Here is a 23595-nt window from a genome sequence, read left to right as displayed (position 1 = left end):
TGCTGAAAGACGATTGGCTGACCGCCGTSTCCGTGGGGCGGTGTCGCCGTGCGGGGCGGAGCTATTCCCCCCGCCCCAGTGAGGGGGCTGCCGCGGGTCGGTGGCGGCCCCGGCGGGGAGGGCTGAGGGGCCGCCCCGGGAGAGGGAGGGCCGGGGCCGCCCCTTCCCTCCATGCCTGGGGCAGGGAGGAGGAGCCGCCGGCACCGCGGGGTGGTGGCCGCCCCTCTCCCCGCCGGGAAAGGAGAAGCCGCAGCGGCGCCGCTCGCTCGGCAGCCCCGGCGCGGGAGGGCGGCGGCGGCTGTCGGCGGCACCGGCCCGGGCTACCCCCCATGCGGCGCGGGCAGCGGGCTCTGTGCTCGCCGCCGCCTCGCTCGTCGTCGTCTGTGTGGGCGGGCTGGCGGCTGCCGGGAGCCGGCCATGGGGCGGCCGCGCCGGGGCTGCTGAGGAGGAGGAGGCGGCGGCTGCGGCGGGGGAGCAGCGGCCGGGCGGCCCCATGGAGGAGCGGGAGGGCGAGGTGCGCTGGGACGGGCTGTGCAGCCGTGACGCCGCCGCCCGCGCCGCCGCCTTGGACACCATCGGGCAAGCCGTGCTCCGCCGCGCCGAGAGCATCGCCTCCGGGGCGGCTGCCGACGGGCTGCCGGCGCCCGCCAACCGCGACGGGCTGGGCGAGGCGCTGGCCCGCCTGCTCATGCTGTCCAAGAGGTGCCCCTTCCCCGACGTGAGGGAGAAAAGCGAGGCGATCCTCAGCGGGGTGCAGGTGAGCGTGGCAGACCAARCCCTTTGGCTTTGGGATCGGGCCAGGGGCTCACCGCGCCCCGTCTCGCAGGGCACCTTCGGGTTTCATCTGTGTGACAGGGTGGGTGTCTGATCCACTCTGTCGGGTGTATTCGTGCAGTTAATATGTGCTTAGTGCTGTCCACCCGTACGGCTCTCTCCCCAAAGAAACATTTGGAAAAGCGTTATTAAAAGGCGGGGGGGAGGGGGGGGAGTATCTCACTGGAGACACTCAAAAACCACCTGGATGCGTTCCTCTGTCACCTGTTCTAGGCGACCCTGCCTTGGCAGTGAGGTTTAACTGGATGATCTCCAGAGGTCCCTTCCAACCCTAACTATTCTGTGAAAAAGCATGAAGTCTTTCAGTGCAGTCCAGCAGASAGGATTTGGCAATGAATGGCTGGAAAGTTGGGGCATCCCCAAGGAAGCAGTAAAATGACAACTTCARCACTCTAGTTTCAGTCTGTATGACTAGTGCTGTGTTATTACCGGGTTGGCTTTAATAGAAAAGCAGGAAGGCTTTGGTATTAACATCAGAGTTGCCTATTGAAAATATAAATGGGAAGTTTTGGAGCTTTTGAAAGCCACATGAGCTTCAAAGTTATTAAGCCAGAGCCTGTCAAAATTCCCTTCTTGTTGTTTATTGGTAAATTGCTTCTCCACTGGAATCGGTGRTATCAAAACTATTTTTTTTTCATAGCTCGTACGCAGCCTAGCCAATAGGGGATTACATTTACTGACCTAATGCTAACAAAAATAAATGTTACTTTGTACTCTTCCACTCTTASAGTCTAATTATAGTTACTTGCATTGCGATTCTCCTGCTCACCTCTGGTTTTTGCGCAGGTCTTGGAATTCTTGTATCAACGGGTCCATCAGCAGCTAAAAATACTACTTGCTGCTGAGTAGGAAAAGAAATACCCATATTTCTTTTAATCACAAGTGAATACATAGAACTGTGCTTGGAGATAACTACCTAATTTTTACTATTGTGCTTTTTTTCTCCCTGCACTTTAACAGGCTATATATAGGGAAATCCAGGGGAAAATGATAATATATGAAAGTATTATAATAATTTGAACATTATATAAATACATATGTATAACATAAAAATCATTATATATAATACATAGAAACATATTCTGGGTTTGGATTACTGGAGCTGAAAGAGTCTCTGTTTATTTTGTCTAACTTCTCAGTAGTTTGCAGTGTGATAAACACAGTATAACTTATTTTACATAAGTTTGGGCTGTGTAGGGTGTTTTTCTCAAAGCAGATTTTATCAGAGCTGATGRGTTTGCATGGTCTAAGTGAAAGGCTTGATTGCTTTTCTTTTAAAACCAAAGCCAGTCCAACAAACAGGAAACCACCCAAACTTTAATATTAAAGTTTAAAACTTAATCTGACACCTTTGCAACAGCATCTTCCTTGTTAAAAGTTCACATGAGAAGTGAGTCTGTTACCAGTGAGAATGATGAGTCCCTGGAACAGACTGCTGAGGGAAGGCTTGTTTTTGTCAGGTTCAAGATATCAGAGTCTATTCAAAGGCCAAACAGATGGTGATCTCTCACCTAAATTTTGGGGTGAGGTCAGAATACCAGACCTGCTGACTCCCTTTTGGGTTTTTATGTATTTGAAGTTAGTGGCCTGTTCAAGTATTTGTCTGGTTTAGAAACTTGGTTRCTAGCTTTTTTTATAACTAGGCCAGAAACTTCTGGCAGCAAATGTCCATCTTCATTGAGCAAATGCAAGTTGAAATACCCTGATCATTGCTGCCTTGAGTAATAAACATAGGTGTGAAAGGTTTAATAGCTATGAAAACAGTTGTATACACACAAGTTGCAGTAAAAGTTTAACAGCAAGTTAAACAAAATKAAATCAAGTATAATATGATTTTAAGAAAATCTTTAAAAGCTACTTTTGTAACTTCTTTATAGGAGCATAGATCTAGGAAAGAAGTATTCTCTATTTTATGAATTTAGAGTGGCAAACCTTAATTCTTGTGTCTGTACTCATAAATTAAAATTTTCATTGTAATTTTTGGATCTGTATTTGCTGAAGAAATAATCCAATGCAAGTATTCTGTTTCGGATGCTGAGGACTGTTGTCAGGCCTGAAGTGGTATTGTGTTGTTTACATGACCAAGAAGAATTTTGTTCAGATCTCAGCAGTGAAGATGGCAGATAAAGCAAAYTATTAAAATTAATATAATCACTCCATAAAACTTGTGGAGTGCTTGCAYCAGTGCTTCCAAAGGTAAATAGGTTAGTAATATAAAAATGTGAAAACCTATTCTGAACAGCATCAGCAGTTTGCATTACTCTATCTCCCTGTGTTGGGATCTGGAACATTAATACATTAATAATATGTACCATTATGCTGTCTGAAGTTATTAAATTACATAGGGCCCAGGGCAGGAGAGGCAACTTTGAGCTCAAAAGTTCTCCTGTGAACTGGCRCTCCTCTCTTTCTCTCTTCCATAGGAGGTCTAACCTGGAGTAGAAGTTTGAGCCTGGACTGATATATTTCTTTTTATCCTTCCCCACCCTAGCCCTCTTAATATGGAGAACTGTAAAATGTGCTTTATTCATCTTTCAGATTTGCTTCCAGCATAACTCAGTGAGGAAATCAAAGATTAGAATTTTCCTAGTGGTCTGATTGCTATTTCTTTCTTTGAGTTAATGCCCTCTTGCCTGTAGGGGCAGTCAGCAAATATTTAGGCATGAGCATTGTGCTCCTGATGTTTTTGCAGCTTTGTGTCTGGAGCAGGTTGGTAGAATCCATTATATGGCTGGTGTAAGCTGCAGGCTTGGCAGCAGCATGTGTCAGCATGGCATCCCTCTAAGCCTGCCTTTGTTGTGTTTGCTTTTGGGATTTTTTTCCTGGATAAAAATTCCTCCAAGAATTCTAAGTGTGCAACTCTCTTCTTTGCTATTAATAAATTGCTTTATTAATGCTATTATTAATAAATAATGTATCATAATTGATAAAATTAATTATTGCTTAACATAAATTCCTGGTTATTTGAATTACAATTGCAGATAATGAGTTTCTCATTGTACGCTATATATATCTATATATATAAACATAGACTTTTTCACGTAAGAAAACTTATTTATTTTTCCATTTAGAATAGACAAGATGTTTTTGTAAGAGTTATTACAAAGACAATGTCAGCAAACTATTCCTCTTTTTTTTCTAATTAAAAGGTTTTTTCTTTTATTAATAAAAGCAAGTTCCAAAAGCTGCTTTTACCCAATAGATAATTTAAAAAACATTTTAAAGGTATTTCAGTTGCAATGCTTTAGCCAAGTGAAACTGAAAACAGTTTCAAAATTTGAAAATTTTGAAATTATTCATGCATTTGAAACCCCAAATATATATCATAGGTTTTTGATAAATTCTTGCTTATGGGATATTTTGCACATATTTATAACGTAGTGCCTATGACCTTGCAGAATAGTGTCTCATTCTTCCCAGGRTGCTGGGTGTCTGCACACCAACACAAATACATTGGGAAAGAACAGTAGTGGAATGTCTAAACGCATGCTCATTAAAAGTCTCTGCCAGCCTCAATCGGATCAATTAGATGTATATGACTGGAATATAAATACAAGGTGTCTGTCYRTAGCCRGAGAAAAATCACTGAAAGGATGAGGTTTGATAATARAATCTCTTGTAACCATCCARTGGAGAAAACTCAGCAGAACATAYTGCTCTCCAYGGGTRTGTAAATTCATAAAAATAGTTTTTTGTATTAACAAAGAGAATACATAGATGTAGGGCAGGTTCTGCAGGTGCAACAGGATGCTAGTCTACATAGGATAAAAGATGATAACAGCAGAATAAAACCTATAAATGTCAAAAAGCATAGAATTTGGCATGCAGAGCTTGATTGGGGATGAATATAAAGAAGAAAGAAACAATCTCATCCTCTTTGAAAGCTAATATAATGATACCGAATACTGGCATTGAAGGTGAAAATTAGTAAKTAGAAAAAAGAATTCTGCTCTCTGTTGATCTTTTCATTGATGTAAACAAAAGAAACATACAGAAAATGGGAAAGGGTGTGTTGCCAATGATGCGAAGTGCACAAAGATATAYGAATAAAGCTAGGATAGTCAAAAACATAAGGAGGCATAGCTAAAATGAATATTAGAAGAAAGCAAGAAAKAAAAGATCCACAGATTAATGGATTAACAGATAATGCTGAGGTGATTGAAWTGTTTTCTGAAATGGTTAATCCGGCCCATGTAGTCAACAGCTATGATAAAAGCATAAATAGTACCTTCCKAGGCTGGAGGGTGAGGGGAAAGCTGTAGGTTGTATGGGTAAGCAGCAGATTTTCAATCTGGTAGGGCCTGATGAAMTTAATTCCAAGGCCTAAAAAAACCAACTAGCTGAAGCAATCTCATGTAGTGGATTGCAATCTTGAGATGGTGGAGGGAAGTAGCAGACTCAGATTAATTGGTGCATACCTCTTCAGTGTGGGCTAAATGGGAAGGGGTGAAGAGAAGGCTGATGGGTTTTAACTGTAGCTCAAAGAAAAAATACCGGACCAGTGTTGGAACACATTTTCAGTGTCTAGGAAAAGAAGTTGAGCAACAGCCAAAGCAGAATTATCCAGGATAAATTCTTTTAAATCCAGCATTGCTGTTACTTCTGTGGTRGAGTAACAGGCCTTGTGGTGTAGAGAGATTCTATAATATTTATAGGTTGATATACTGGAGTCCTCAATGGTCACATGATAGTCTTATTGCAATTCCCTATCTTGTTAATCTACAAAATACACTTTAGTGAGTAAAATTAGCTGGAAAACCATCCCCAGGAGGCAAGTGAGGTAAAAAGTACTTGGTACAGGCTCTGTAAGGTCTTGTCCAGCAAAGTCTTTATTAGCAAATTTTTATGCTTTGTTGAATTGCAGATTACAAGCTGAGAGGGAGAGTAAGGATACTGGAAAGTAAGGAGAGCAATTTTATAATAGAAAATCATTTTAGTATTTAATGTGATCTTATATCTTCTAATGCTCCTTTTTTGTGAAGGAAGTTTGAAATACTTGGTGGTGGTATGATCTGCTAAAAGGAGGCTTAAGATAGTATGTTCCCAAAGAAATGGGGATGAACAGGGATGAACAGAGTTCATCTGCCAAAACAAAGACATGAGCTGGAATGAATGAACAATGGATCCAGAACAAGTCCAGAAGAACTTGGGTTTGACATTTGGGGAAAATTGCAATATTAGAWTAGGAAAGCAATGGCATAGACTATCCAGTCATGTTCATCACTAGGTCTAAACTGTTCTTAAAACATCAGGCAGGAGTGAGTTGCTTATTTGATCTCTCCCTGGGAAAGGCAGAGCATTGCTAACGATGATTTTTCTTTCCAGCTTTTTTTTTCTGTCTTTTGTATTGGTAACTGCTTGGAGGGACTTCAAGTACCATCTAAGTCCTTCCCCTTTCATCTTCAGGACTGTATTTACCACACAATTAGTACTTAAAACTTGTTGTCTGCAGCCGGTCTCATACATAAATGCATCAGGTGGGCTTGAGGGGGCGGTTGTGATTACCTCTTTATTTTCTCAGGCCTACTATTTTAGTGGGTAAATGTATCAGAATTCCATAGTTTGCCAAGGGCTGTTGTKCACAGAAGAGAGGGGTCGTGTCAACAGCCAAATACATCTTCTTGTTTTAAAACCTTGAGGCACTGATTTGGATGTAGGGTTGCTTGGCAGAGGTTATGGAATGGAATATCCTTACCTTTCCAAATCCTGRCAAAACACTAATACAATTTAAATTAAATATGCATCCAGAAGGGATGKGAAGACTTYTAGCTATAGACAAAGCAGACATTGTGTCCTCTTCCTTTGCCACAGTGGTAGACAAATAAAGCCTCTACYAGGAGAGTGGGTACAAATTCCCTTGCGTGTGTCCCTGAAGGATAAAATAGGAGTTACTTTTCTGTTTCATTGCTATATTTGTTCTAGCAATGTGAACTCACAAGAGAATTCACTCTTTGTTTTGTGGGTGSTCCCATGTCKGRGSTCTGTGCTGTGTGCCTGTTAAGGCTAATAAGGGTAAAATTATGCTTGTTGCTCCAAAATGGTTTATCCTGATGTGTGGTATTATRGAAGTCTAACTTTCCAATCATTAGYCTTCTTTGGTGTAATCTTTGATAAATAACTTTATAATTCTGTCTAAAGTATTTTTTAGCCTTCCTGTACAACACAAGTAACTTTCTTTAGTGAACTTTGAGATCTGTAGCTAGGCAGATCTCTTAGGTTGTGGGATTTCTTTTGTCCAAATTGATTTGAACTTGTCCTGCCACATGGCAGTGATGTTTCCCTGTGATGCTTTCTCTTGGTCAGTCACCACAGAAAGGTGTCTCAGTTGAAATTTATAGTCTGTTAAAGCTTRAGTATTTATATATGGTATCCTCACTGGTGGTGGTGAATCTGATCCATCCGGAAGCTGACTAGTCTTCCTGCACGATGTCACTACCCAAATTGGTTCCTGTTTTCCATAGTGCACTTATATAAAGTGAATTAAAACACCCTTTTTGTGAGTTCATCTCATAGCAAAAGCATGTTCTGTCTCTTTCAGCCATTGGGTGGACTGGATTTAATTATTTGTTGTAAATAATCCATGTGTTTCTTTACCAGATTCACTAGTTCAGAAAACATCTGTCTGTCAGGGTTTTTTTTGGGGGGTGTTCAAATACTCTTGCTTTTCTCARTATTGAGAGAGAATACTGAAGTGATGACATGATGCTTTTAAGTGATTAGTCTTATTTACAGCTTCTGCTGCCTCTGCAGTATTTATTGTAAACATGTTCTGATGATAGGCTGTATCACATATGTACAGCAAGAGTAGTGGGAGAAGGCATTCTTCACATGTTAGGGAATATTCTAAAAAGGGGCGTGAACATATTTTTAAAAAATTTAAATTGTCAGTACAACTTGTTTTGACTTTCCTGCCTCTTGTCTCCTTCAACCTATTTGCCTTCTTTCTTAAGGCTTCAGTCTGCTGAGAGAGATGAAGGGAAATTTTCTTTTGTTGAGCTTGTTAGCTGCAGAATTGCCTGACCTTGGGAATGCCTTTGGTCGGAATAAGAAATTGCTTGAAAACAGTGGAGGTTCTCAAAGTGATGYAAAGGAGGGTATTTGGGGCACTTCTAATGCTGCTTCTGTGTTTGGGCCTTTCCCTAATTCTCCATGCTAACTGTATGCCATTCTTCTTGTATGGGAGTGAGCTTTGCTTAGTCAGCTTTTTCTTACAATTGTTTGAAATAGCTTGATCTGTAAATTTATGAGTTTATGTGATTCTGCTGAATTTCTGATTTTCAGGACATCATAACTAGAATTTTTATTTTCTAAAGATGTAAAGAGTGAAGCACACATTTGATAATATCTTGGTTGATAGTTATTGTTTGACTGCATTGAAGTGCTTTAAAACTGAAGAAATCAAACACAAAYATTGCCTCATCTCTTACTGTTTAGTAATGAGGTAAGCAATTAGAGGGTGTACAYTGGTGGCTTAAATTAAAAATGTTTGCTTCCAGTCTTTTTTTTTTAAATAGGARCTAATACCTAGAGATCTGTGGAAACCAGAAATGCTTCAGGTTGAATGCATTTTGTAAATAACAGCATCTGTTCTCTTGATCTAGCAGTTGCTGAGTCACACAAGCTCTTTTTTAGATTTTTTAACTTCCTTTTGATTCTGTTTCTCTTTCTAGAGGTAATTCTAGAAGTTGGCTGTTGATTTCTCATAACTGGATATGATCTTTTCGGGCCTACACTCTGATTCTGGTGTGAACTTAGGTCTTTATCTGAAATTGCTTTTCTTGCTCTGACACTAACAGTGTATGGATAGCTGTGATCCTTCCCCTCTCTGTATTGATTTTGCTAGAAGTTCTGCTCTAAGCTTCCAAAAGGCCAATTTATTGATTTTTTTTTTCACCTTGTAATTTGTTTTTCCTATGTAGTATGAAAATAACTGTCTTCATTTTGGACTCTTGTCATACATTTGGATGCTTTTTGCTTGTAAGTGGTGAAATTTAGTGTATCTTGATATGTTCAAGCAAAGGGAAAAGCACTAAGATTTTGGAATGTTCTTTAAATTAGCATACAATATTAAGTAAAAAAAAATTATGGACTTCTAGGTTATGTAAAATAATGTATCTTCTGTTAGCTTGACCAAAGTACATTGCTGTAAAGAARATTACATTGTCTTACTCTGACAAGTGCAAAGTGAGCACTGAAGAAATACTTGACTGTTTTGTCATCTTACTCTTGACTTTTTCTTCAGGTCAGGGTTTCTCCTTTTAAAATAAGCATAGTGGAAAAGTACTGAATATACCATTGTGGGCCAGAAAAAAATAGTTTTGAAAGCTTGATTATATTTTCCTGTGGATACTGAATGTTTCAATTTCCAAAAATACGGTTTGCTGTCAGTATGGTTTTCTATTCCAGTAAATTGTTTACASTTTAAGGGGGATTGGAGGGTGGGAAAAGCTTAGGTCTCTCTCCAGAAATCAAGTGAAACATGGAAATCATCATTTGAGGCTACATACATGAATTAAATCCAAAAAGTTAAGTGGTGATGTTTTTTCTTGTTTACTGCTCTCTTGATGTTTACAGTGACTTTAACTTTTTTTNCTTAGGTTAGATTACTGCCAAGAGTTGGTTTGGGAAGGTGAACTGGTTTAGTTCTATTTAAATCTAGTAAACAATTAACCATTTTCCTTACTTCAGCTTTATGTAGAAACCAAGCTTGTTCTTTCATGTAATTYTGGGTTAAAAGTATCACCCAGTGTTGTGTTCTAGTAAAAGAATATTACCCCAAAATACACTGGGCTGGTATTTTAAAAATAGAGGTGATGCTTCTTATGTAATCTGATAATGTGTCCCTTCTGTGCAAGAACTTGCTTTCAATTCAGACACTGTATTGTAAAAAAGGACAGTGCTTCTGAAAACATGTGGTGGGGTTTTTTTTTCCCTGTAAATTACTTAGAAATTGTAATTTTTTTCATTATTCTATGCTTTCTGGAGTAATGAATAGTTTTCTTGGTTGCAGGTCTTTCCTGGCAAGTCCTGTGTCTGCCTAAATATCTGACTGGCTTTGTGGCCCTAAGCTTTGAAACTCAAGGTGTAACCACCTCTTTGCCAGATTTCCCTCCCTGGGATATTCTTGCTTGCTATTGAATTGTTTTTTTAACAGTTTTCTTCCAAAAACTATTTTTGTCAAGGATTCTCCAACTCCTGGAGAGTAAACATGGAATAATATATTTATTCAAAGGAGGAACAAACTTGAAAATGTGAACTTATTTAAAACYCTAAAGCCTTTCCTGTGTGCCTTTTGGGGTGKTTTTTTTTTGGTTTTGTTTTCTTTGTGGGGGGAGAGGGGGGATGGTGTTTGGTTTTGGGAGGAGGAAAACCTCTATACTGAAAGATTTTTTCCATTGCAGCTTGTTACTGAACCTGTTCCTGGTGTTTTGGTGCAACAAAACTTTTAGCTTTAAATGCAGCCTGTTTGCCAACAGCACATTCCACTCAGATTAAACTGTTTGTTTGGATTTTCCATTTATTTAAATTTTAGTTCTAAACTAGTTTCATGCTGTTATCCATGCAGAAAAACGACTGAAGAGAGGAAAAAAATTTTCATAAACTTTCTGTTTCTCTGAATTTCAAGTCAGTGCYGAGTGCAAACTTAGGTCAGTTTAACAGTTCCAAATATTTGGCAGCTGCTGYGCACAAAACGTTTTCTGGAGCTCATCATGTTATGAAGATAAGTCCTTACTAATACAAGATTGCTTTTGGTATKTGCTGTAACTTTTTTTGTATCTGTTCTGTCCTTCCTACTTGTGTTACAGAAAAGGTTTTGGAAACCTTATAACTTCACCTAGATTACATTTTTTAAAGAGTTTTGTCAGTAATGGTTGTTTATATTTACCTAGAAATTGATGTATAGTSTTCTGTAAGAGAACCTTAATTCTGACATTTTTATTGCTACTGTTCTGTTCCATGATGCAGAAAATAAGCTAAATAGAAGTGATGTTGTCTAGCTGTTAGAAGGAATATTGATATCTTGGCCTGTAATGTTCTGCTTTTCTAACTGTTCAGAGCATGGCAGCTCTGCTTGGCTGATATTGTCTGTARTCTGTCAGAAGAGTATGTGTAAATCGGTAATGTCAAATGATGCTTCTTTTTCCTTCATTATTTGGTGTCAGGCCTTTCTGTTAAAGGATTCAAGTTTTTGAGTAAGGTTTTYACTAGGAATGGAAGCTGYTTTTTAATGCAGAAGATRTTATTTGTATTGCACAATGTAAAAATCTTARTTTTAGATTCTAAAGGTAGTAGTTAACTCTTTGTARCTTGTGCATTAAGTGAATACCTGAGATTGAAGCATAGACTRTTTTGTGTTTTTTCTGCTTTTTAGAGTTATCTGTATGTTTGTGAGTAATGATAAGAGACTTGGCAAAAATGTTGATTTTATACACTCTGAATTCGGCATGCAAATCATTATTCCTAAGGAGAGTGGGAAATATGGCTGCTTCATGGTGCTTCCAGTGCAAAAATTAATTTTGTAGTGGTAAGCTGTGGTATGCTTCCCATATATGTGGCTTCCACYTATGTTTGTCCTCTTGGAGCCCAAGGTCTGCGGTGCAGTGCGTGTTATACGTCCACATGTTTTGGGAGGAGATACAGTACTTGTATGTGAGATCTCTGGGGTAGGGTACATGGCTCAAAAGTAATTTCCAGTAGCAAGAAATCGTYATGTATGTGCATGAAAACATGCTGAGATGATTGCAAAGTTATGCTGAAAATCTCACATTGAAACTAGATGACTTGCTGTACCTTCAAAAAATAGTTGCTGAAAAATACTTGGAAAAATGCCCTGAGGTAAAAAAAACTAAAGCRCTTAACAAAGAATAAAATCAGAATTTAATACTATCTTCTAAACCTCTTCTTGATTGTGCTGGGAAACTGAGCACTTCTTTAGATGCACACTGACAAATTCCCTCTTTAAAGATGACTTCAGGAGATAGCTTTTGAGGAATGAAGCATCTTCTAAGATATAGTCTCAGAGTTTATGTCAGGGATCTGGTGTGCAAGGGTCAAAGCTTGTAAGTTTTGGTGAAAGTCTGTGGCTTTAGTGCAAATTTATCCCAGGTTGTCCTTTGCTGATGTAAGTTGTCCTTTGCTGATACAACCTGTCTGATTCTGTCCTGTGTGATGGTCTGGTGCAAGATTTTTCTTTTCATATGTAGCTGTTTAGACAGTTGTAAGGAGTCATCTTCTTGATTCTGTAACAGAAACAAACATACAAGTTAATCATCATGTGTTTTCAAAACTTCAGCAAAAAAAAAAAAAAGAATGCTAATCTTTAAAATATTTGCTTTATGTACTTGTTGTGGATGCAGTGAGAAGTCCTGCCATTGAGCCGCAAAGTGTAGAAAGGAATCCCTTGCTTTCAAATGCCTTCTCAGAGAGGAGTGCAGTTGTGGCTGGATCYAGTCTTAGCCCCAGAATTCTTTACTTCCCAGTATAAAAGCTAAAACTGCTAGTAGTGTATGTTTAGGGTAGAATAGTGCACTATTCCAAAGCATTTATATTAAAGCTGGGAAGAAGGAATAATTAAGTAGAGATTGATGTAACTCACCATGCCAATGGTCACAGGCAGATCTTTGTCTCAACCCTGAGGAGTATCAAGAAGGAATATGTTAGAGCAGCCTAACCATATGAAAGTGCTCTGGACTTTCATAGTGKAAAGTGATTGACTGCCAGTCATATGCCTGCCAGGTCAGTTTAGCAGCTTGTCTGCCAAATSTTTGCCTCACTCTCAGGATGYTGATTTGGGGTTAGTTAGCCAGGCTGGTTTTAGCATAATTCAACACCAAAACCAGCACATGGCCTGAGCTCAGTCCACCACTGATAGCTTTGCAAATAGGACATTGGCCAAGTTGCTYGACCACATTCCAGGGCAGAGTATCCAGCTACAGTACTACTTGAATATTTGCTAAAAAATCAAACTAGGTAGAACTTGTAAAAAGCATTGAGTTCCTTTGTTGTCCAAAACTGCTAAGAAATGTAAGTGAAAATCAAATAGGAAAGAGCATGTTCTGTAAGTTTTTATAATGTATATACAATATAAGAGGCAGGCAATCTAGCAAAGAACTAACTTTAAGTTCTTAAATTTTTAAAAAAAATTTAAAGCATAATTAATTTCAAAATAAATTGAAATGTTTTTATTAGAGATAATATGTGAAAAATCTTCTCCTTCTGTATGTAGCAGAAGCCAGGGATAATAGAATTTTCTCATTTGAGACTCAATTCYTTTATCTGATGCAACAGTAGATTCTGATGCTCACTGAAATCAAGCACTCCATCTCTAACAAAGACAGTCTTCATTTGGATAATAGAGTCTGTAAACTACTTTCTTTTCAAAATGAGTGATACCTCTTACATAGTTTGTGCTCTGAATAGTGAGCTCTGTTTGGRAAGTGTTGAACCCTGAGACTTTGAGCTGGCCAGAGGAAGCTTCTTTTTAGAAGTGATTTGCTTTCTTAATTATTCTGAAGATTATAGAATGATAAAGAACTGAAGCGGCATGCTGTATACGATTCTGTTGCAACAATCTGATTACTATAAATAAATAGAGAAGAGAAACAGTTATGTCCTTGTGGAAGTTACTTTCCTTCACTTAATTGGATGGGATAATGACTCTTCACAGACTATGGTCTGATTTGGAAATCTGGCATCATCTGCAGGAGAACATCCTAAAGGGAATAATATCGTTATTGATGCAAATTCCAAATCTCTAGAAAGATCTGTCAGTGATCTTTTTTTATTTCTCTCTAGTAGTGGAAATGAAGTCCAGGAAATGTGTAGGGCAGGTTATTTAATAAAGAATGGATTTCATATTTTTACCTCCTTAGCTCTGTATTTGTATTGGGTTTGCATGGCAAGATTTTGGTGRCWKGGCAGCTACAGGGGTGACTTCTATGAGAAGCCTGCTGAAAACTTCTCCTGTGTCCAATGGAACTGATGCCAGTTGGCTCCAAGATGGGCCTGTCATTGGTCAAGACCAAGTCTGTCAGTGACAGTGGTAATACCTCTGGGATAATGTTTTTTAAGAAAGGAGAAAAAACCCTGGATGATAGCAACTGCAGTGAGAAAACTGAGGAATCAGAATATGCAAAACAGCTCTGCAGACAAGGGCAGTAAAGGAGGTGGAGGTGATGCTTCGGGAACCAGAGCTGAGTTTGCCTTGCAGCCCATGGTCCAGACCATGGTGAGGTGGAATGTCCAGTGGAGGTCTGCAGTAGAGCAGAGATCCACCTCCACCTGTGGAGAACCTCACACCAGAGCAGGTGGATGCCTGGAGGAGGCTGGGAGCCTGTGCTTTAGCAGGCTCCTGGCAGGATCTGTGGCCCTGTGTGAACRGGAGCTGTAGAGAGTTTGCTTGCAGGACTTGTRACCCTGTGGGGGACCYACSCTGRAGCAGKCTGTTCCTRCAGGGCTGTGCCCCATTGGAAGGGRCCCAAGCTGGAGCAGTTCATGAAGAACTGCAGCCCATGGGAAGGAYGTGCTTTGGAGAAGTTCATGGAGARCTGCGTCYTGCGGAAGGAATGGCAGAGACAAGGTCAAATAATCTGACCACACCCCCCATTCCCTGTTCCCCTGCATCGCTAGGAAGAGGAAGTAGAGAAAATTGTGAGGGAAGTTAAGCCTAGGAAGGAGGTGGGGTTGGGGGGACAAGCTGTTTGAAAATCTGGTTTTATTTCTCATTATCTTACTCTGATTTGATCGTTAAAAATTTAAATTAATTTCTCCAACTTGAGTTTGTTTTTCCTGCCATGGTAACTGGTGAGCAAGTGATCTCTCCCTGTCCTTACTTTGACCCCTGTGCTTTTTTTGCTATATTTTGTCTCCCTGTCTAGCTGAGGAAAGGATAGAGCAGCTTTGTTAGGACCTGACATGCAGCCAGCATCAATGCACCACAATATTCGAATTAGTTCTTTAGTGTGTTTGAGAGTGAAGTTTAGAATTTGCTGGAATATCAGTGTTTTTTTGGTTGTTACCAAGTTGATTGGTGTCTCAGAATAAAAATCCTCTGTGTAAATGTGCTGCTTTTGGCAAAGTGCTTGCAGGGGAAGGCTTCCTCACTAATGAGTGAAAGTCATGGGGCAGGAAGAAAAATACATATATAATAGCAACTATGAGAATGAAGGTCTCACATTCCAGTCTCTGGTTTGCACCTCTCAGGTAAGTGACTTGAGAAGGCRGTTGAGCAGACAAAGTAGATCTTCTTAAGCAGTAGAAATTTCATGTTTTCATTTAAAGTAGTAAAAATCTTGGAGCATGTCCCTTGGATATATGAGTATCTCATTCCAACATGAGTGGGAACTGTACCAAACTGGAATTTGAAACTTGTTCCACCTCATCTCAAAACTCAACTTGATTCTGAAGGTCTTTTTGTTGACGAGATGGCACACTGAGAAATAAGTACCTGAGGTCTTAAAACTTCATCAAGTTAGGAAAAAAACTCCTTTTGTCCAGATGCTGTGAAATTTATTTKCCTCAGTCCAAAAGTGTTMTATATTAAAGCCAAARTAGTGAGGAAGCTTTGAAGGCCCTRTGAGGTGGTTGAAGGATTGAACCTGAGTAGTGGTAATCCAGTTAGATTATTGAGATGAGTTGAACAAGAATTTTGGTGAAGACTGAAACATGCTAAGATAGTTTTCCTAATCGWAACCTTCAGCATTTATATTCTGTTTCTTTTTAGAACACTTCTAAATATGTTGACTTCAGACAGCTAGGATGAAGTACATGTTTATATGAACTTTTTAAAAGTTCAGCTTCTGGAAACTTTTTTTGAAGAGGGGGAAAGAGTATGTTGTGCTACAGAATTAGGACAGATTTTTTTTTTTGTACCACAAGAGCAAAGCAATTTTTCATTATTCACATGAAACTTATTATGCTATTAAACACATGTGTTTAATTAGATTGTTGTGAATGGATTTGGGGTTCGGTGTTTTTTTTTCTTCAAGGGTTTTTTTGACATTTTAATTTTGAACTGGAATATTTATTGTCTTTACAGTAGTATTTTGGCACTTACTGTCACATATGGAGGGACCTGCTTCAGTGAGGGTAGTTGCATCAATGCCATCACATGTTCTAAAAATTGTAGATGAAAAATAAACCAGCAGATACCTCATTAAAAGTGTTGTGAACCCCAACCATTTTGACATTATCCTGAACAAAATCACAACTGCTTATTATTGCTGAGAGCAGCGCTGAATTGCCAAAAGGACTGCTCTTGTGTGGTAGAGTGAAGCATACATGTGTTTGCAGGGTTGAGGCTGTGTTGGTCTATCCAGAGGCGTCTTGAAATGTTGCTGCAGGATTCTGATTCAAAACATTCTTAGTACTTCCATTTATTACGAACCATAGTGTGTCTCCTTTTACAGGTTTCAGGTTTCCTGGAGCTTCAGTGGCCATAAGGTTTGTGATCACTGTGCCACACTGACACTCACACTTGTCTCTTAATCTGAGAAGTTACACTGTGAGTAGAGAGCTGCAGGAAGCATGTTTTCGATGGGCCTTATGGAGCCTGGAAACACAGTGTCTCTGGTTTTTGTTGTGGTGTACCTTTCAGCAGAATCTGAGAGGTTAAATGTAATATCATACTAATGCAGCTGCAGAGTTTTCAGGACAGAACTGGCTCACTGGGGGCTATCAGGTGTGCCAGTTACCACAACAGTAAATAGACATTCCTCACTTGTACATACTTCACAGAATTCCACATTGAATAAACTTAAGCTTGTGCACCTGCTCCAGAAAGATGTAATTAATGTGAAGGAACACTTGGGGGAGACTTCATGTCTCATATTGTTTCCAGTTTTTGATTTGTTTCATCAATGTGAATTGAGATGTATTACTCTCAAACTCTTGAAAAATGAAACTTTTATCCTTGTTTTCTCATGCTGTTTCTGGTTGCAGAATAGTAACATGAAAACTTTTTGAGATGGGGCTTATTTTTAGGTATTTTTTTGGTTGGTGATGATATCTTGCTAGTTTTCTTTAGAAATAATGTAACTGACTTAAAGATATGAAAGCAGTGATGATTGACACAGATATAGGAAAGGGAGGAGTATGCATGAATAAGAAGTTTGTGATAGTAGGTGAATCAGCACTTTTATATAAAAATTATGAATGCTCACTACTATATTCATGTTTCATGGATATTTTGGTTTTAATTCATGATTGTCAGTATTTCAACTGAAACTTTCCAAATTTTATCTCTGTAGTTTTAATGAGGACTCTGCATCAATATGTCTTTAAAAAAAACAAAATTGAAAGAAGGCACTAACTGCAAGAATTCACCTCTTCTGAACATACATTCCCACATATTAAACAAAACCAAAACCCCAAAGCCAAACAACAGAAAAAATCCCCTACCCAACTAAGTGATTTTTTAATAATTGAAAGAGTTGGGGTCAAAAACTGAAGTTCATGAAGGAAATCTGTCCCGAGTGTATATGATGGTGTCTTCTGTTGCTGGCCATGGCATAGGTTTTCCTCAGTCTGGCCAGAAGGTACTAATATAGGTACTGCGTGAAAATAATAGCCATAATCAGTGTGTTTTCTTTTTCTGAAGGAWCTAGCAAGGGATCTTTGCGAACGACCTTGAGGGAAATGAAACTGTTAGAAAACAGGTAAATCCTAACTCCTAACTTTAATTTTGAGCTTACCAGTGAAGAATTTTAAACTAGCATATGGCAGCTAATSAACTTTCKCAGAACAGGTTCTATAAAAGAGTGGATTCTAATGGAGAAGAAAGGACTGACATTTAATGTTTTGTGGCTTTTTAGTTCCTATTAAACAAAATTAACCAATGAATGTGTTTAAGCTATCTCTACAATAAAATTAATTTTTCTGCTGAACTGTATTATCTTAAGTAAAATAATGTGTTATGTGATAGTGTTTGCTTTTTCTTTTCTGTTTCAAGCGGATAAAACTACTGCATTGTCAAGGCTAAAATCTATTKAAATATTTTTGATCATCCACTTTTGTAAAGAGAGATAGTGGAAAGTAGAATTCTTTGGCAGATGCTGTATTATTTGCTCTGTACTGTGGTGCATTACACAGGAATTGCTGTTGTGTGCTCAAAGGAATCCTGCATGGTGAAACTTCCTGGCTGTATTTTAGCTTTTATCCTGCCATATGGCAAGGCCTCATCCAATGGGAAAGGTTCTCTGCTTTTTTCAACTGCTGTAGCAGTGATCCAACAGGCTTCATGTGTCCCCAAAGATTTACTACYAGTGTCTAATGCATCAGAACATAGGTGGTATTTTTAATGAAAGAAGGGTGTCTGGAACTTTGCCTTCTCAGATGAAAATATTCTTCAGATTGTTTCAACTCCCTTACCAGATGTATGCAACTGAAAGAGCTGGACAGCTTGTATCTTCCAGGTGTTTCCTGCATGTGATACTCTACCATTTCTTCTTACTGTTTCCTACAGCCTCCTACAGGGTAATGGCAATTCAGCCACTTGGGATACTTTGAGGTCATGACTATGATGGGGCTTATTGTGCAGTATTTTCATTGATCAGTTAATCCCTGCTTTGTTTGAGATGTATCATTCGTAAAATAATAAAAGAGGTGAGGTTCYACAACAGATGGCACTGTAGGAAAARGTAACCCTAACAGGAAAAGGTTCTCCCTACAGCAGAATGTAAACTTAAGAATTGAAAGTTAGAGTAATCTAGATGGACTTAGTTTCTGGTAGTTACTAGCATCAGAATGCTTTGCTTTTCAAACCTAATATTTTTACAGTACAGCTGGTGGGTTTGTTTTTTTTTTTGGGGGGGGTTGGTTGGGTTTTGGGGCTTTGTTTATGTGTTTTAAATGGAATAAGGTGCTTTCAGATTTCTGCACTTCCAGCCACCAACATGGGGATTCCTCTGTCCTGTGTTATAATTATTTGTCAAGACAAAGGTTCTGGTTTTCACTAAGTCACTGAAAGACAATTATGCAGTTTAAAGACAGGAGCTGAGTTCAGGAAGCTTGTGTTTATGATCCAACTCTGAGCTTCAAAACTCAGGATCCTTCTAATCCTATAGCTAAAGTCAGCAAGCATCTAGGCAGAACCTCATCAGCTGTTCAGCCATGCTTTGAGTGTGTTTCAGGTTTGGAAGTGGGCAGTGGTTCCACTCCTGTGCTCAAGTAAGCTCAGTCTGGATCCAGAGATTAACTGTTTCTTTCTGTCTCCTCTYAGGGCTTGCAGAACATGGTGTTCTTGGAGCATGTTTACTGAAGACCTATCAGATGGGCTTTGCAYAAAACAAACCAGAGCTACCCCTCCCACTCCTGAGTAATAGCTTRGTGGTTAGAGCATTCCCAAAGAGTGAGGACTCTGGGTTCAGCAGCTTTTCTCCCTGAGGTGATTCAAAGCCCCATAYATGCCTGGGCTCCCAAGATGAGAGAATTGAACTAGCTTTTGCTCTTACTTCTAGGCCTGTGAACACCTTAAGGATTGCATGTAAAGCGCGACTAATGCAGTTGGAAGTGCTGGCAGTGTTGCCATCATTAAACAGCTTAAGTTTGTTTAGAGAGGAGGTGAATCACCTTGGGCCCATTAGGGACTTGGACTTGGCCTCTATCTTGTTTAAGTGATCTCACTGCTGAGGTGAGAGCTTCAGTCTCTGGGATTGAAGTTGTGGTCATGAATAGATGCAGTTGCCTTTTTGTGGTGGGCAGAAAGCTCTAGCACAGTCAGAGATGAGACTGATAAGGGACTTCTGTCTTCTGTGCTTTGTCTGTTGGCTAATTTAGGTAACTTCCAACTTGACCTGCAGGTTTTGTGAATGCTAGTGAAGGTGCATTACCCTCATTAATTTCTATATAACTTAAGTAAATACAGCTTTTGTATTTACTTTATTTTGTATTTTTGTTCCTGGGTAATAAGAGTGAAGTGTGATCTTTGCTGAGAGGTTCAGACACTTGAAGAAATGTTGTTGTCTTCAACATCATTGTGCTTCTCTGTACAGTGTAAAATTTGGCCTTCCACTAAGGTCCTCAAAATACTATTTAGAGGCTTCTACACTAAATAACCAAACTGCCTTCATGTTCCTATGCTGAGAATACATGTGAAACTTTCAGCTCACAAGTATTTGAAAAGGCAGTTGAAAGTGGAGATATTTTGTTATTTGTTTCTTGCACATGTTTATAGTACACAGTCTGTCTTAATGCGTAAGGGCAATTATCCTCATGTGCTGGTAAGCATCTCTTTCATCAGTGAACTTGAGAACGCTTGAGAACTTTTTATTTCACTTCCTTGATCTCCACACTTCTTTTAATTCATATCCCCTCACACTTGAGGGCACTGTAGGTTCATTCTTCCTTTACGACTGAATGGTGCTAGAACCTCTTGGTGGAGGTTCAAACCCAAACTGGGTGTCCCTTGGTTTCTTGTGTGAGTTTCCTATTTACCTTTTGTTTTGGAGGAAAATGTTTGCATCTAGAAGTTTCCATTAAGGGAAAAGAAGAATAGTTCTTTAAAAGATCAGTGGGTGTTTGTATAAGACTTCATAGAACTGTTTGGCACCTAGAAAGGAAATAACTGGTCTCTAGTGGATTTGCAACTTGCTATCAAAATCCAGGTGCAATGAGATGTGTGTAACCTGCACTGCTGCAGCTGAGTAGCTGGAGCAAGGTTACAGAACCAGSAGGAGAGTCTGGGGGAAGAGCAAAACAGTGTCAACAAGTATGGTACACTGGGTTAAGTTTAATAGAGGGTGAAGCTGAAATTCTTCTTGAAGAGAACTGTGTATTCTTGTTGCTATTTAAGTTTTCCCATGTCAAGCTTTTTCATTTGACTGTACTATGCAGGAACTAGATCATTAGCATTAAAAGAACCTGAAGTTCTTCCAAGTTTATATTCAGGCCAAATGAAGTAAGCCTCAAGCAAACATGCAACTAGATGACATAATAGCATATATTAAATGTGCYGAGGCCTTTTTGTTTCCCCATCCCCTAATTATATCAAACAATAGCAGATGAAATACATGTCTCTTTAGTTGACACTGTTTTTCAACTCAGTTTAATAGCCCTTTTTTCAAGTATAAATCTGTGCACAGTTGAATCTTGCTCATAATGGGCATGCCCTCATGGGCATTCTGAAATGCCAGAGGTTTCATGAACAGTRCCATGAAAATCTGCAACGTGAAGAGCACCTGAGTGTTCCTCTGTGACTGAACTCACTGAGTATGCTCTACCACTTCCCCTCACACTCAGGCCTTCTGATTTTAGGGTAACTTCCCATGATTACACATGAACCAAATTACCATTAACTTTGGAGTAGCTCATCTATAAAAACTGACTTGTCTGATTTGCAGACTGTCTGTATGTAGCATGTCAAGTGGGGAACGTGCTGTCAGTTGGTGTGGCTGAAGTGACAAGATTTGACTCACAAGATGGTGGTAAATTGATCGTTTGCAGTTCTGCAAACTTGTTATGGTAACAGCTCTTATTAATATTTATTTTTCCTTCTGTGTTAAAGGATGCCTGCATGCTAAAGCATATATTCCAGCATCTTCAAAACTTTTCCTTAMAGGATTTTGGAAAGGAAGGAAATGTAGCAAATGCCAAACATCAAGTGGTGCTGTAGACAATTATTGGTTTAATCTATTGGCAGTAGATTAAAGAAGGTGGCTGATGATGGCCACTTCTTTGCCGGTTTTCCCACAAGACTGGGCTATTAGCTTTCCCCCTACCTTCCCCAAGTGACATGAATTAGTTGTATGATACCTGGGGTGACTGTTTAGTGACCTCCTAATTGTAAAAGCTTTTATGAACATCAGAAGCCTAGAGTTATAAATATGGAACTTCAAAATAGTCTGGGTTTTTTTGTTTGGTTCGTTGTTGTTTCAGGRATAGTTAGCATAAAGCCAAAGGCTGGCCCATTGTCAGGTTAGCAGACTTCCTTTTTGGCGATTCCTTCCCTCTTCTGTGAAGGTTTTAATCTTCAAAATATCAAATGGAGAAACAAGCAACAAAACCAAAGGAAAACAAAACCCCCATAGTTTTCCTTTTAAGATTAAGTTATCAATGTCTTTGAAATCATGGAGTCAGCCCTTTATTGTAGATCATTATACTCTGGGTTTGGAACTGGGGAAAGWAGCAGTTTGGGCAAAATGGAAGCTGGTAAGGCTGTGCATGTGTAATGGTCTGCTTGATTTCTCCCTGCTGGAAATCTGGGAGTGTCCCCAGTCTGAATGGTGAACATTTATTAATTTAATCTATCTCACAGKGACTTGCTTCTTGTGGATACTTTATGCATTATTAGACCCAGCTGGTTGGGAAAGGGGTTGTTTAGAGAGGCTTGAGTGAATGCTGTTAGACCTGTACCTGGACCAGACTATAGGAATAGCACTGAAATACAGTTCACATTGTCCAAGTGCTGGTTTGTGAGTTTTACCTTTTAAAAGAACCACTCTATAAAATGAAGAGGGCAAACAGATGCTGAACTCTGGTATTAGGCTTTCATGGAACGAGGTCACAGTCCAAATAATCCCATTTCTTCTAGTGATTTCTTTTTTTTCTTCTTAGAGTAGAAGAATTTGAGATGTGGTTTTCAGCAGATGACAGTCAAGCCGCTTGCACCTCTAGCTCAAGATACCAGCCTCTTGGTGGACAAAGCTTTTGGGCTTGCTGGCTTCACGTGAGTTTGGAGCCAGGCACAGAGCTTTGTGCAGCAATGCTGACAGCAGTGCTAAGAGCTGAGCAGGGGTTGCAATGGATGCTACTTCCTTGCTTCTGCGGAGACAGGGCCAAAACCATTTGTGAAGTCTAGTTACTGTTTCTGGATGTGGAAAGARGGAAGTACAGGTTGGTGAGGTACAGCAACAGAGTTGCTTGTTAAGTTAGGAAGACTTTTCCGAGGCTTGTTCAGTGTTCCCTCCCGTTCATTGGTTTGCTGTGGGAAAGGTAAATGCTGTAGTCCATGAAGGTTGTGGCAACATAAAAGCTTGGAGAATATTTTCAAAACTGAGCAGTATTTTTCAGTAAATTAGAGCTTTGTGTGGTGCAGTAGTGAAAGGTATTAGGAGAAAGCATAGCTAATAGTAACACGATAAATATTGTTTGGCAATTTATGGACTCCTGGCTGATTGTTTAGTGTTCTCGTTCTTGAAAGGTGCCCTGGGAAATATGAAGRCTTCTGTAGAAAAAAAGTTTTTGAAACCTTTTTGCCTATTTTAACCTTTTAATAGTCTGGTTACCAAATGGTAGGGAGATAGAAGTTCATTCAGCATTAGACTGCTGAGACAACCAAGTAGTGAGTCATAATCCTAAMGCCTGTTTTGTACCAACTGCCAAATAAAATCATGTTATTGGAATGAAGTGCATATATCCTGCTAGGGCACAAGAATACTTGGCAGCTAGCAGTTGATCACTTCACTAAGCTCTACAGCCAGGAATTTTAAGGAAAGAGCTGAACTTGCAAATATGAGACTGGCAGAATTTGAAAATGAAACAAACGTGAATGGTAAAGTCCATTCAATAAATATCTTTGTTCCCAGGCTAATAAAGATTTTTGACTGTAGTATTTTCGTGCAAATTCTCCATGTTCATTAAATGTACAGGGTAACTATTGTTGTAGCTTTTTCTACACTTACGCTACACCACCAGTGTTTTCCCTATTATTTTTCTTTGAGGCAGACCATCTCTGGTCTCTGATTTTCAGGTTCCATTTTCTTTCTCAGCTGTCTGGGCATAGATCATATTCATGTCTGATGACCTGGTGACTGCCTTAATTAGTGT

The 23595-nt window shown here is 39.4% G+C and overlaps 1 protein-coding gene across 1 annotated transcript in view; it reads left to right on the top strand.

The window, feature by feature from the left end:
• The first annotated feature begins 71 nt into the window (after positions 1 to 71).
• Positions 72 to 23595, top strand: part of SESN1 (sestrin 1) — a 78293-nt gene continuing 54769 nt past the window's right edge. The window contains exon 1 of the mRNA XM_057390152.1: positions 72 to 757. Within this exon, the coding sequence (XP_057246135.1) occupies positions 494 to 757 (264 nt within the window). The 5' untranslated portion in view covers positions 72 to 493. The remainder of the gene's footprint in view (positions 758 to 23595) is intronic.

This window comes from Malurus melanocephalus, unplaced genomic scaffold, assembly GCF_030028575.1.
Source record: "Malurus melanocephalus ecotype Western Australia unplaced genomic scaffold, MMel_1.1 scaffold_23, whole genome shotgun sequence".
Taxonomy (NCBI): domain Eukaryota; kingdom Metazoa; phylum Chordata; class Aves; order Passeriformes; family Maluridae; genus Malurus; species Malurus melanocephalus.
Note: the sequence above shows the minus strand (reverse complement) of the source record. Positions and strands in the feature narration are given on the sequence as shown.